The sequence below is a fragment of the Rhyacophila brunnea genome, unplaced genomic scaffold (assembly GCF_057557595.1).
Source record: "Rhyacophila brunnea isolate RB1 unplaced genomic scaffold, BYU_Rbru_1.0 scaffold_1, whole genome shotgun sequence".
Lineage (NCBI taxonomy): Eukaryota > Metazoa > Arthropoda > Insecta > Trichoptera > Rhyacophilidae > Rhyacophila > Rhyacophila brunnea.
In genome coordinates, this window is record NW_028232751.1 from 5,169,114 (window position 1) to 5,184,873 (window position 15,760).

Genomic DNA, 15,760 nt, shown 5'->3' on the forward strand with positions numbered 1-15,760 from the left:
CGAAGAACCCATTTCTAGATTTTTTTGGATTTACTAGAGTTTCTCAGTTGACTTATTGCATTTTACTTAAACACAACATGCTTTAATGAAATTTGAATACTATTATTTTTACAGTCAATTGGACGGCGACAGCGATGCACTAGACATGAGCAAGGATGCAGACTATTTTGTCGACACGCATGCGGGTTCATCAGGAAACAATGACTCAACACGGAGTTCCGCTAAAAATCTAATCAATGGTACCATCACTAGGACCTTGCGCTCATTTAACCCTGACCAGCCCCAATTCACCGGTAAGTCTTCCGTGACATTCGTTTGTTCTAGCAATTATATCTATTTTTATGTTTTAATTTTTCTCTAATATATTTTCCCCACAATGGCCAAGCGGCTTACACGTCAGCTTATGATGTAGTGGGTCCCAAGTTCGAATTCTGGGTCTGGCGAATATACCTACATATTGTTTTTCAATGTGTGTTTGGAGGCAGAGTATGAACCTAATAGGTTGAGCAAGTGGCCAACTTTCATTTCTCCTAAAAACAAATCTATTATTACAACCTCCACTCTGTGGATTCTACTCTGCCCGGTTCTGTGTCAAAGCGAACATGTTCGCGGATATGGCCGGGGCGTACAGTGCCGGCCATACAAAAAACGCGGACTTATTCGCCTGTCTTTGAAGACAATGCCAGTCTCAGGCGTTTGTTTTGAATAATTAAAAATTTGGAAGAATACTGGTCCAAAAATGAGACATTTAGCAAATAATTGGTTAGTGTTTATGATAAACTTTCAATTTAACAATTTTGAACAATGTTCAAATTCATACACAGTTATCTCCTAAGAATGGCCTCTATAACAAAGCCCCAAACATCAAGAAAAGATGAGAGAAATTACCAAAATACCACCAAAGAATACATTTACACTTTATTTTTCTTTTTTTTTAAATTGTATATGAAAATATGTTTGTATATTGCAGGGTTGATTGAAGCGTCATATGGTGGTGGGTCATACGAATATAACAGTGTGGGCTTAGCTTGTAAACGAGAACTTCTACGTGTTGGAGATCCGGTTACCTTCCAAGTAGATGCTCAAAATCGTGCCACTGGGATAACACCAATCCGTAAAAAGAAACATGGAAAAATCGATTCAATCAAAGGTAAAGTTTAAATTTACTCATTTCCGTGTGACTAGCACACATAGCATAAGTGAAACTTTTTGTTTTGCTCTGTATTTTTCATAATCCTCAATGTTGTCGTTGTCTGTGTTCGGTAATAGTGCACTTCTCATCATCACTGTATACAATCCGATCTTCACTTCCACTAAGGTTCTCATACTATACATACAAAGTTTCTAATCAGTTACGTAAGTAGTTAACTTGACATATTAAATATGTAGGTAATATTATGTGTTTGATGCTTTGAATATTTAACATTTTGACAACTGGGTAATTTCTGTTATGATAATTACAGTCGAACTCGGTTATTGCGATCACGGATATAGCGAGATCTCGGATTCGTTGACATTTTAGTTTATTTTCTCCTTACATTTATTCACTTTTATAACGAGCTACTTATCGGGTATACCGAGCTAAAATACCGTGAAATTTTCTTAAAACTGTTAATGTGTCAATTGTTTAAAAACATTTCGAACCTAACCAATAAAATGTGACCGGACAGGATAGGAAAATTATCACATTTTACTCATGTTGTGTTCAACTGAATGGCTGGTGGTTTGGGCGGATTCCTCCTGCTTAGTCCTCCGCTCTCTGAAGTCTCTCCGAAGTCTCTTTGTAGGTCATAAAGCCACCAAACTCATGGTGTTCTCACACTCCGTTTTCATTTTGGACCATTAAATGCGAGGGACTTTATTGGTGTTTATTTATTCAAACATGTCACATGGCCGGCCCATCGCTAACATTGGGTTTTAATAAATCTGATGACATTAGGCTCAAAAAGGCTTTTTGTAGAGCTCATTATTACCACACGTAAAAAAAAATCACTTCAAAAATTACATCTACAGCAATGCCTCTCTGTACCAATATAATAAAAATCTCTGGTGTATTTTAATAAATATCTTTGTGGGGAATTTTTATGTACTCTTTTATTGGAATAAGTTTTATTAACATGTTAGCTGAATTATTAGAAATCCTAAGATATTGGCCAACAGATATCTCAATTAATCAATTAAAATTTCTTCACAGGTTCATTTGGTTTCATTTCTACCGAATCCGAAGATAACAAGAAAATCATCTTCTACATGTCAGAGGTCCGAGGATCTCCAAATTCTCTGCAGCAGGGAGATTCGGTTGAGTTTATAATTGTGATGAATCAACGAAATGGGAAAACAACTGCATGCAATGTCACCAAAGTTGTGTAAGTTCATAAACTTTCTCATACTTACTAATCCAGTCATAGTAGGTCAAAATAATTCCACTCAAAACACTTTTAATGTGCATTGCGCTAGTTCCCATAATGTATGTGATAACATAACCCAAGGGACACTAAATTGCCATCGGGTTGCTATAAAACCAACTGGATTGACAAACTTACTAAGTTACGCTGGATATCATACATATTGTATGCCGGATACATATTGTATGAAATTACATATCGTCGCCCTAGATTTCAAGGGAGCCAGTCCACAAAATCATAATGCTGAGAAACAGGCGCGCAAAGATTTTGTGTGACAAAAAAAGTAACATTTTTTTTTTTTTAAGATATAACAGTGAAACTTTGAACATAGAATATACTTTGTGGTGTTATCTTTTTATTATTTTGTACAAATAACTAAAAAAAATAGTATCTTAGAAGTTATGTGTGTTGTATCTCTTGACCACTGAATATTGAAATCTACAGTTGGCACACGTGTGTGGTAGTCAAAAGAGTTTTTTTTTTAAATGCTTTTGTGTACTTTACTCATTTTCGCCAAATTTGTGGCTTGGCTCCCTTGACATCTACGGCAACAATATGTATGTACTTACTGTTCAGTTACGTGTATCAGTTTTTGTACAGACACCTTGTATGCTTTGCGTTTTTTAAATGTCGTTTTGTTGGAACTTATTAGATTATAATGTAACATTAAAATTGAAACAGATGGCTGACTCAAATTGGTTATTTTAGTGGTGATGCTGGTGCCACGGCACGCCCTGAGCGTCTAATTATTCGTCTGAGAACAGCTTCGTTGGATGAGCATTCTGGACCACGTATGATGGTGATTCGTAAGCCGAAAGGCCCCGATGGTACTCGAGGTTTCCGTCCAAGGGCTGCATTTAATCCGGGTATGTCTTAATCCTTTTTTACAATCATTGCATATTGTACATATTCACTACTTTTCATTTTGGCACATTCGTATGGGTATAAAAAAAGTATACATACTTTTTGACTGACCGTCAAATAGATAAAACTATGATAGACCACATTATTATATTTCTGGCCCATTCCTAATAATTTTATTACATTATTTTTTCATCTTTTTGTTTGCCGGCATGAAATGATTATTGACAAAACTATTTTTGAAATCATTTATTTATTATCAATAAATTTAAGACCAACTAGAATTCAAGCAGGTACATAGTTATATCATGTTAACCCATTGATGCCCAAAGATGAGAAACTGTCGTGGTAGAACAGGTACTTGGTTTTAAAAGCTTTCGTTTATTTTTCTTCAGAATTTAAGTTTAGTGCTAAATAAAAAACCAATTACGTCCTACAGATTTTAAAAAACTGCTTTTATTATATAGCGAAATTTATTTTCATATGATATCACATAAAATATCCGAAATTTCAGAAGTTACGAATTTTTGATCCGCAACTTAAAAATACGAATGATGATTTGTAATACAACTATTCCCTGTATTATCCTGTATCTAAAATTACTTCCAAGGTTTCTAAATATTTTAACAGATGTTCATTCTTAACGCCAATAAAAAACGGTTTTAATAAAATATATCATTTTATTCTGTGTGGTGAACTGTTTTATTAAATATTGGACTAAAGATTCTATCAACAGATATCACTAACGGAAAATTTAAAAAAATATTTAAATTGGTGTTAGTACTGTTTTGTATGATATTTTCATATTTCATTTTTCACCCTGTAGCGAACTTATTTCTAAACACATTTAATACCAGAAATTTTCAATAGATAATATAGTGTAAAAAAAAAAATAATAACCTTGTACTTGTTCTAACATGAAAATTTCTTCAAAAATAGTGTTTTATAAATAAACTAGCTGACCCGGCAAACGTTGTTCTGCCATCTAAATTATTTCTAGTAAATATTTTGGTTGTTAAATAAAAAATAAAGAATGTATTGTAAGTGTGTGGGGATGAGATCTATGACAGATAGAGGAATGGAGAATTGTAGACGATGACCGCCGATAACATATTCATTGTTTGATCTCTTAAAAGTCAAATGTAAAGTGAAAAAAAATTATAAATTTTTTATCCTAAAGTAGGAAAATGAAATAAAGAAAATCAATATTAATTTTGAAGAGCAATTGAGTGTACAATATTTTTTGTCAGTCCGTCTTTAGCCAACACGAATAAGCTCGATGGTTTGCCCACGCGAGAACATGCCACGTACAATTGTCCGTGTGAAAAACATGGTGTGCCCAGATCTAAGCCGCAAACAGACATCGTTTGGCCTTGCGACTTATTGATTGTCATTGTGAATGCCAATCTAATAGGAAATTGAACGCGTTTGAATTCAATTGGCACGTCTGTAAGAATCATTGTAATTCGTGGCAGCAAAACATTTTCGGCTCGGAATTTGCCATTCAAAATGGTGGCTTCGATAATGTTTTTCATCAATTTTTTAATGACCAATTGCGTGCCATTGCACAGCCGTGGTGGGTTCAAATTCCGAAGTAAAATAACCGGAGATCCAACTTTCAGTCGTAGAAGGTGTGTTGACATGCCTGGTAAATCCAGTGAGTTCAAAAACTCTGTTGGATAATTTACAGCTTCGTTGACATCGCAAACTGTATCGATCGATTTGTATGATACCAAATCGCCTGGCAACGACTGCTGTATCTTGAAGTTTAAATCGTCAACGTCCACATTTTTTGCTGCCAAAATGGCTCTTTCTGCTAGCCATGCATGATTTATGTATTGTGTGCGTACATCGGGAAATATGCGGTCAATGAGAGCATTTTGCGAATCAACGATTCTGCAGAAATTAGTGGGCAATTTTATGCATCCAGTATTTTCAAAGACAGCAACTTTTCCATCGCCGATATCTAACAATTGGTTCGAGAATGTGTCAGCAGATGGATCTTGTAACATTTGCACGCGCATGTTTATTTTTAGCTGGACTTTTTCAACATTACGCCACAGTGGCGATGATTTCAAGCAAGCGTTGATCTCATCAGCGTACGTTGAACGTGGAATGATGGGAAGTGTTTATCTGAAATCACCTGAAAGGAGTAACAGAGTGCCGCCGAATAGTTTGTTGTTGTTTTTTATATCTTTGAGTGTTCTGTTCAACGCCTCAAGAGAATGTTTGTGTGCCATAGTGCATTCATCCCAGATGATAATTTTGCATTTTTTCAGCACTGTGGCCATGGATGATTGTTTTTTTATGTTGCACATTGCGTCTGGGTTATTATGAATATTCAGTGGCAGCTTAAATGCTGAATGAGCTGTTCTGCCTCCATCCAATAAAGTTGCTGCAATGCCAGATGATGCAACAGCCAATGCAATGCCATTATTTGATCGTATTTTGGCAAGAATTAGCGAAATGAGAAATGTTTTGCCAGTTCCACCTGGTGCATCCAAAAAAAAGAATCCACCTTGTCCCGCCAAAACTGCCAGCATAACGCGGTCGTAAATGATTTTTTGTTCATGAGTCAGTAGTGGGACATTGCGAGTAAATCGCTGCCATTTCTGCAGTATCGTACTGCAGTTCACGATTCATTTCGGTGTCCATTAAATCAGAAGTACTTCGATTTGGCGAACTCATACCGAAATGACTGAGTGGTAAATTGGCAATGACAACGCAAAGATCCTCGATAGTAATCAATGCTTCATTGTACATAGCGTCACTGAATGTAATCGTTAGATCGTTGCACCGTGTACGAATTCGATGCAATATATCGTCAGTCATTGAATCTTTGTGCTTATACCACAACGTGTCTGCTCGTCCCGGGAAACATGTAGTCAAAACTATAGCGAATAGTAGACGAATTTGTGTTGCTGTACAGCCCAATGCTGCTTCAGCAAGCATATCGTCCCAGTGATTGTCGTCTTCGAGCAAGCCGAGTGCAAGGCATGCATCTTTATATGTTGGATACTGTTGCCCATTCACTTTGCGTATATCTTGAAATGATAATGAGCCGGTGACATTAACCAACAACAGTCGCAGATAGAAACACTCAATCTGCCTTGGATTGACTGTATATACTCGGCCCAAAGTGTTTGATTTGAATAGGCCGGGGCACGCAATAATTGGTGTGCCTTGCTTGCGGGGCATCCATTTTTTTGTTTGATTCCATGTGAAATAGCGAGGTACTTCGGAATAGAGTAATGTTCGTGCAAAGGCACCGAAAGTATCCGCACGATTACACAATTCGAAAAATTCGGTGAGTGTAGTTTTTGGTGGTATTATGGCACGCTCAATTGCTGTCTCGTTGGTGAAAAATACGCGCTGGCCGTTTTCAAGATGGACGGCTAAATGTATAACTGCTGGGTCCCGTTCATGAATTGGGAAACCAAAGATACGCCAGACAGCTTCATTGGAGCTGATGTACCGGCCAATTTGGTAGCGCATTATTTCGTCGTTGTCATTCAATCGAGGAGCATTCACATCGGTATTTTGAATTTGAAATACAGCCATATCGCTGCCTTTATTCACATACTTGCAAATGTATTTGATGCTCTTCACCGAACTGCAGAACTCAACATTAATATGAGCATTGAATCTTTTGCTCAGCAGAGGCGAATATGGTACCACCCAACGATTGTCAATGTCAATGTCTGCGTTGTTGATATTTAGCGTAAATGATTGTCCGCCATTATCAGTATTTCTTCGACGATATATTGGATATCCGTCGACATTTGTGATCGTGTCGTTGGTGAAATGTTTAGGAAAACGCTTTGTACATTTTCCATCTGCCATGCAAGGCGATAAATGATTCAGATCACCGCATGGGCCATGAATCATGTTTGTGGTAACAATATCGAACAGTAGTTGATCAGTAGACAGATCTATAATTTCCGCGGAAATTACACTATCGATTTCTTCAGGGCGTATTTTGTCGACTAACCAAATCAAAATGTGTGCATGAGGTAATCCTCGCTTTTGCCATTCTACCGAATACTTCCAGCAACGTGTGGGACCGAATACGTGTAATTTTGTAATGAAGCTCATTAATGACTTCAATTTTTGTTTGAACACACGTGCTGTAATATCATGACGATGTATTGCATTTTGGCTTGGCAATAGCAAAGATGTAATCTCCTGCCACTTTGGATTACATGTAAACGTTATAAATAAACACGGTCGTCCGTACTCGCGCACGAAAGTCATAGCATCCTGTATGTATTCTTGGATATGACGTGGACTGCCTACGTAGGATGATGGTAGAATGATAGAGTTACCAATTTCGGTGGTGTCGGCGTCGCTCATGATAGCGCCTCGCAAGTGAATGTATTCTTCCGCACGCAACTTCTGTTGATTGTGTCGTAGGAATTGCAGTCGTTCGCTCTCTACCTTTGCGTACATGTTGACCATGAATTGTTGGCACAGCTCACGACATCGCAGAATGGCGTTGTCCTGACCACGTCGAATCATCATACGATACGCATAAAAATCCATCGAGCTCACTTTCTTGTTTGTTTCGGCTCCTGTAATAACATATTCAAAAATATTAATTCATTCATAAATATTAATTCAAAATGAATAATGATGTTAATAATGAATGAATTACCTGTGGCGGGATCTCGTTGTTTAATGTTTATGCAATATCCGTCTTGTCCCTTCCAGAAAATTAGCGGATATTGGAGAGCGTCGTATGAACGGTGTGTGTCAGCGATGAACTCCAGATTATTGTTTCTTCTTCGAATCACGATTTCTCGCGGCGATGTGCGGTCGCCAACCATGATTCCATCAACGTCGTCAACAACAGGCGCATTGAATCGACGCACGTGCTCTCCAGCTGGTGTTTTATCAGGATTGATGACAATAGCGTGGTTGTCACTTTGTAATTCGTGCATATAATATGATTTGAAGAATTTCAATAATTCGTTGTGCTCATTCAATAGGGTGTCCAGTTCGCCGACGATGCGCCTAGCATTAGGCGAATTGAGGTTATTGTAGCCGCAACGTGCATCCACGCGATTGATGTCCTCACCGCCCATGAAGTAAATTTGTAAAAATTTATGTGGTTCGTTTGGCATTGGCAGCAATGAGCCTACTTTGTGGTACACTTGGCCTTTGATTTTGAACGTTGAATGGAATCGTTGACCATTTGCCGCAGTATTGTGAACTATTTCTGTAGCTCCGAACGAAGTCATTTGGAAGCATGAATTGAATGTGCGAATGGATTTCAGGAACAGATTTGAATCTGGATCCGTGCCGATGAGCAAGCCGTTCAATGGTTCTGGTGGTGTCTCAATTTCTGGTAGTTGCACTTTTCCTGATGCGCAACACATCCCGGCTGACTCATATTTGAATTTTAGCGCATGACTATGGGGACATTCTTTGTCCATAGCACCAATCAGCACTTTTGGATGAGCGGAATATTCAATATCTAGCTAGTATTCGAATGCAAGACGAAGGAACGAAGCGGATAATGCTCGATGTACTTGTTGGCGTTGTCGGTCATTTGCGCTGCATGTGTTAACTGCAAACCGGCGCGCTTGTCTCCGTTCCAATTGTTGTTGTTGATTTCGTTCAGCTCGTGCCTCTTGTGATTGAGATTCACGCAATCGCGACATGCTCAAACGCACACTTTTGTTATCTTGTTGGATTTGTTTGTCTGTGATTTCTGCTCTAATGTTTCGCATGTTTGTTGCTTTATTCGTTTGACGGCTCAAATAGGCCCCCTTGCGTCTTGCTGGCATTGTACACTGTAACACAACACACACACACAAATAGATAAATTTAAATAAATCGTACAACATTTTGCACACACTGCCTTGTGATATGCCGAATGAAATGTCAAAACGCGACGCTTCTCGTGAATTCTTCTCGAACGTAGCGCCATCTGTCATTCAACAACATAAATAATTTCGTTCTGTTTGAAATACGAACGACGGTTCATTTGTTCATACAAAAATACTAAAATCACGATTTAAAAATGGGAGGGTGGAAGTAGGAGGATGAAAATTTTGGATTATAGGTATTTTTTGATGCCAAATAAAAAAAAAATACAAAAAAAAAATTGTCAAAAAAATAAAAGAATTTTTTTTCTGGATAGAGATACCCAAATCACCTAGCGTTATGAAATATACTTGTTGACCTATTCTCATACCTAAAAAATATACATAAAAAAAATCATAAAAATCGGTCGAGCTTTAAAGAAATTTTTTTCTGGATAGAGATACCCGAATCACCTAGCGGTATGAAATATACTTGTTGACCTATTCTCATACCTAACAATTATACATAAAAAAATTCATAAAAATTGGTCTAGCGGTTTCGGAGGAGTTCGACCACAAACATCGTGACACGAGATTTTTATATATATAGAGATTTATTGTATACTGTCTGTTTTTATGATTTTAATAAGAGGTTTTTTTCTTCCAGATACACTTGTGCAGTAAAATGAAACATATTGAAACATACTTCATACATTTTAATACAGCTTTATTCTGCCACCTTAATCATAATGCCTATTTTTGTGAATAAGGACAGTAAATTATTTGAGATTTTCTTAAATTTCTATTGAATTTGCATGCTTTGTAGTAGTTACAAATAATTTACTTTTTGTGTTAAACCTTGACTGGTATTGTTATTTCATGTCACTGATGCAATGATTTATTATTCAAATTTTGTGCATCATTGAAACGCATAATATTAATCTACTTTATATGGACCTCCTCAATCTTTATATTTTTAATAATATTTACGACTTAAATTTTAAAACTCAGCCTTATACATATTTCGACAATATGGTAGGTACTTATTTATCCATTAATCAACGTCAATAAAAATAAATCAAAAATGGAAAATCTTTTTTTTTTTAACTTATGAATATATAATGTCTGTTGATATTATTCAAAATCAAAAGGCTGCATTCTCGTCAAATGATATTTATATAATATAAATACCATTGTTGTTTGATTTTTTTTGTAAATATTACTTGTTGACTGACTTAAATGTCATAATCTTATCACTCAAGTCTGGCCAAATTCCCAACTTATAACCTTACTGTGATACTTGAGGACTTACTATAAAGCTATTAAAATAATCATATATTACACAGAACTGTCCAAGACACCAATAAGTTAAATTGTCATACAATTTAATCAATAATAAACATCCAATAATAGATGTGTCCATGATTAATAACACTAAAAATACTTACAATACCAGATAAGGGTAGATATTTGGTTTTGTCATTTAATAAAAAAAAATCTATTGGGGTCTGTGTGTAATTTCTTGTACCAAATTATGTTATCAATCTGCAAATATTTTTTTTTTAATATTTATTACTGTCTATGGGATATAATATTTCATAAATTGACATGATCGTTAAAATTTCTATACAACCAGCGAGACTTACTATATTATGTGTGTTACTGAATAATTGTCTATTAATCACAAGAGGCGTAATATTATCCCCTGATGTAATGCTTCTTATAATAGTATCATATATATATATATATATAACCATTTATATTATCTGGTCATGAGTCAAAGTTTAAAACTGATATGTTATAATATTCTTTCATAATTATTTCCCTCGCATAATACTGATAATTGATGCATCTTCAATGATCTCAGGCGATATCTATCATTAGCGTCATCGATTTAGTGCATACTGTTTAACCAAAGTGTAATTATTTGTTTTTATACTGCTATAAGTACTCGCAACAATTTATAAGCCTCTCACTGGCATTAAACTCATAGACTTATTACTGGTACCTAATAATAAAACTAAAATAGAAGATAAGTCACTTAAGCAGACAGCGAATATCAAGAGTTGATATTTATTTGAAGGAACTGCTTTATACTTCTGGATTTTTTATATTATGATTGATTGCAAAAATCTATTATAAATCAACAAACTATGTATTCTTTCAAATCAAGGCGTTTTAAGAACAACCAATATTTTGGAAAATCGTACATGTCAAAACTTTCATGACATTTGTTTAATTTCTTGGATTATTACATTAAATAAATAACCTGTAATATTATTGAATTGGTATTTTATGTAATGGTCTGCCACTATTTATTTTTTACATTAATACCAATAAATACAATTAATATTATGCTATAATCTTTTCTGAACTAGAACTGATTTTCAGTAATACATAATTATGTACATAATACAATATTGTGTTAGTAATATATTATTCCATTTAATTCCATTTCAGGTGAACTTAAAATTTTTGAATACAGTAGAACCTCGATTATCCGAACTAAATGGGAATGGAGATAGTCTATATGAATCATCGAGTTTCAAAAAGCACTCTGGATGGTTTTTCAAGTTTCGAGTAAATCACGAAAAACGATTGTGCATACATATGAAGCATTAGATGTATTGTTTTTTTGCAAAAATGTTGTTCAAATGTGTTACTAAATGTGATATAACTTTTTAATTTGTATGCAGATAACTTCTAACATAAAATATATTCGTTTAAATGCTGTGCAGAATGGGTTTTGAAATTCATTGTCGAATAGAGTGGATTCTGAATGTCACTATTATGAACAGAGTTGTTTTTGACACGCACTTTGCTAAAATAACATAGTGTTAAAATTCCAGTGGTGCGTCATGTGATTTTAAAGAATATAAATTCATGTTGACTACTTTTCTCATGAAATTTTCGCTCGTGAAGCATTTTATGAAATTAAACACAAATAATATTTGAAATTTAACTATACGTTTCAAATTTAATTATTTATTTAAAAAAAACTAAATCAATGATTTTTTGGCAAAAAACGCTTAGGAGTTTTCACATATGCTAAGTCAGGCGGGAGTAAAAGGGTTGTTTTTATAGATCAGAAAATAACACGAAAAATTAAAGTATCTAAACTTAATGAAAAAAGTCAGGGACACCTATGGATTGTTTATTAAAAATGCCGCGGAAACACGGATTGAAGTGTCAAATTGTGTTTAGCTTTCTTTGCGTTGCATACTGCGTATCCATGCATCTGGGTTCCTTGAACGCTTCCTTGAGGTTCCAGGAAAAGAGTTCGTAACACTTATCAAGTAATTATCCATTATATTTATACGATTGAAAACGACAAAATATCAACAGCAAACTAGAGCGATTTACCTCACTGAGTATAGATTCAGTGCTGCGGCCATATTGCATTTTTGTATGAACTGCGACTCCTGATTGGCCGATATCACTTTGAATGCTTTTTGTAACTCAGATCACATACGGAGTGGTTTTTGTAAGGGACCCAAATATTTAAAATGATTTCCTGACGAAATTGAATGCAAATTAAAACTCTCACCCGAATAACTAGATAGATTTTAAGTTAATGAATAAAATGGCATTCACAGGTCATTATCGTAAAAAATCATCCAGAATGGATTTTGAAACTCGATGATTCATATACACGAAAATTAATAAAAAAACAATTTATTTTACTGCATTTTTTTGATAATTTCACATTCCTTGTCATTATATATGTATATATTTAAATCATACCGTATTTTATAACCATGGGAAACCTATGATCATATAGAAGAATATAGATGTCTGGATAATTTAGGTTCTACTGTATTTTTGAAACTGACTAATGTGTAAAAACTAGTAAAACGTCTAGTATATAAAATACTAATGGACACACGTCATAATAAAACAAAAAACTGCTTTGATTTAAAAGTATCATGACTAATAATGAATTTTTTAAATTATATATGCATAATCCTGCAGAAACTTGTATCCCGTACTTTATGCATAATATGCTTTTATCAGTATCTCGTTGGTAAATTGATTAGTGTTTTGTGTTTTACAAAAGTATCAAATTATATCCTTATACATAGGCTGTAAAGAATATCTAATGTTAAATTAAATATTTATATGTATTTTTTGTTGTAATATTGTATCAAGTTGTATAGGCGCAATGCAATATCATCTCTTGGTGTACAACACTACTAATGTTAAAGATTGTTTTAAAAGTACCATAATCTGGCATACTTATTTGTATAAAAAATAGCATGATTTGTGCAAACAAATATTGTATTCAGAATGTGATAATCTTGCATAATATCTGCTGTGATGATCATTTTGATTTACACAACATAAAAACTACATTAATGGTGTTGAAGACTAAATGATGATATGATTATACACGGTTAATTAATCGGGGGAATATTAAATTGTATTTGGGCATAAAATGCCTGATTAGGAATTATGTATCAAATTTAACCTTGTGGCAGAAAAAGTAATGGAAGTCAAAATAATTGTTTAATTAATTTGTAATGAGATTATCACTCTCGACATTGACTACCCATTAGAACTGACTTGAATTCGGCTATGCCATTGCTGGAGGAATTTTTTAATGTCTAATTTTATTAATAATATCGATTTGATTAGTTTTAATTTCATAAAATATCACAATATTTGAAAATTGTTTTTTGATATGTCTGGATATTTCTAATCTATGTATAACAAAACGTGTTCATTTTTCCATTTTATTTATTTCACGCTTTCACTTATACGCATGCTCTCTAACGAGTTATTGTTTAGTTTTATTTCTAACACAGTGCTTACTGTGCGTTTATGATATATAATTATAATTTTACATTATTTATGCAATATCAGTTATACATGGTTAGAAATAGACAAAAGATGTATTATGGTTGTTTAATATAAGTATTTGCAATTTATAATAATTTTCTGCCCTTATCTATTAGACCGGGGGTGGCAAACTGGTCAATCTAGAGGTTTGTGTCCAAAATTTATTTAATATTATAACACATAGACCAATCACCAGTGAGATTTTGTGATTACTAAATATGAATAGTGATCGGAAAGTCATCTAATTTCATTTCAGTCATTTAATTTAAAAGGTGATAATATTTTTTTAAATTGGACCCAAGCACTCCAAATAAATGTGTTGTAATTTCCTAAATTTTTCTAAACGATCGAACCATAATAGGAACCGTACTTTTCCTTCGATAATCAAATTGTATTAATATGGTAAATCCGATTATTAGCCATGCCAAAAATAAAATTTCAATTAAAACCAAGTTTATAATAGTTGCCCACCCCTGTGCTAGAGTAAGGGTGTAAAATTCAATGTACATATATTATAATGTTACTAGACACATGAGTTTTGGATGTGTGCTTAATAATATTGTGCATTCCTAAATCTCATATTTCAACCAAAACACATCTGGTTGTTGCCGCCATGATAAAATTCGTATTTTCTGTGATAGTTAGAACTAATAAGACCAATATTATTTGTCAGATCAACTTATTTGTGTTTAATTTAAGACAGAATAATTTAATCATAATGAGTTTTCCCAATTTTTAAATTACCAAGTCAACAATTATTAATTTTTTTGTTACACCTAATGATATTTTATTAAGTACATATTTTGGTATATATTTTTGCTTGAATTATGGAAATTGGCTATATGAGTCGGCATTTAGGTACTTAGTAAAACTCCATTATATATCTATCGATGAGAATCGAATTGTAACTAGTGTTATCATTTAAATTCTAGATTATAATGGTTTGATGCTCACTGTAATTATGAAATCTTATAGTTAAATTTTATGTAAGCAAATGTAAATGTTCACTTCCATCAGTATATTTTAGTTTTCATTTTACAGAAGATTTCAAACGCTCGCGTAGATATCTTATTGACTTCCAGCTTTGTATTTGACCAGATTTGCCTCCCAACTGTCGCTTGTTCCTGAAACACCTTTTTGAATATCACTTTATTGTTAGTTAATATTTTTTTTATAAAAGAAGAATCACTAAACTTGACTTCTCTCCGGTTGAGTGATGTTGCATTCAATACAGAATTAATAATTCCTTTCGAAAGAAATTTTAACCAGTTATGGAATGTTGCACCAAATGTTATACCTCATAATTCATATGCTGGATAATTAACACATGCTATGTTACTCATTATTACTTTATTTGTGTCCTAATTAATAAATATTTATTTTGTTTAGCAATGTATTTTGGTTTGATTAAAATATCAGTGAATGAATTTTTAAGGAAACACTTGATTATCTGTATATATTATGTTTGATTTCTTTTACATTGAAAATGTAATGTTTTTGATTTTTCCAATACTTATGTATATAAGTCATTTTTTGTTTAGTATCTATCGTTATTAAAAAAATTCAATGAGGACATTATTTTTCACATAGCTTCAGAGTGTTGCGAATTATAAAAGTAATGATCGCATAGGATTATTGTAAGTTGACGAACCAAATGAAAAATATGATATGTGCCAGATGTGGTGACTTTGTGTTGCCAAAATACTATTTTACTTTATTATTTTTACTATCATAAATTGCTGTGAGTACTGTATTTTACAATGCAGGTTTATATAAAATATGCTGTATGTATAAATAATGAAACAATTTATTCAAATTTATAAATAAGTTCCAATTAGAGTACTGACT

General features: G+C 33.7%; 1 protein-coding gene across 1 annotated transcript in view; it reads left to right on the plus strand.

The window, feature by feature from the left end:
• The window catches only part of Unr (cold shock domain-containing Unr), a 32,275-nt gene extending 21,717 nt beyond the window's left edge, over positions 1-10,558 (plus strand). The window contains exons 16-20 of the mRNA XM_085940763.1: positions 115-293; positions 971-1,150; positions 2,195-2,366; positions 3,114-3,271; positions 9,741-10,558. Coding sequence (XP_085796889.1) covers positions 115-293; positions 971-1,150; positions 2,195-2,366; positions 3,114-3,271; positions 9,741-9,757 — 706 coding nt within the window. The 3' untranslated portion in view covers positions 9,758-10,558. The remainder of the gene's footprint in view (positions 1-114; positions 294-970; positions 1,151-2,194; positions 2,367-3,113; positions 3,272-9,740) is intronic.
• Positions 10,559-15,760: the final 5,202 nt, after the last annotated feature.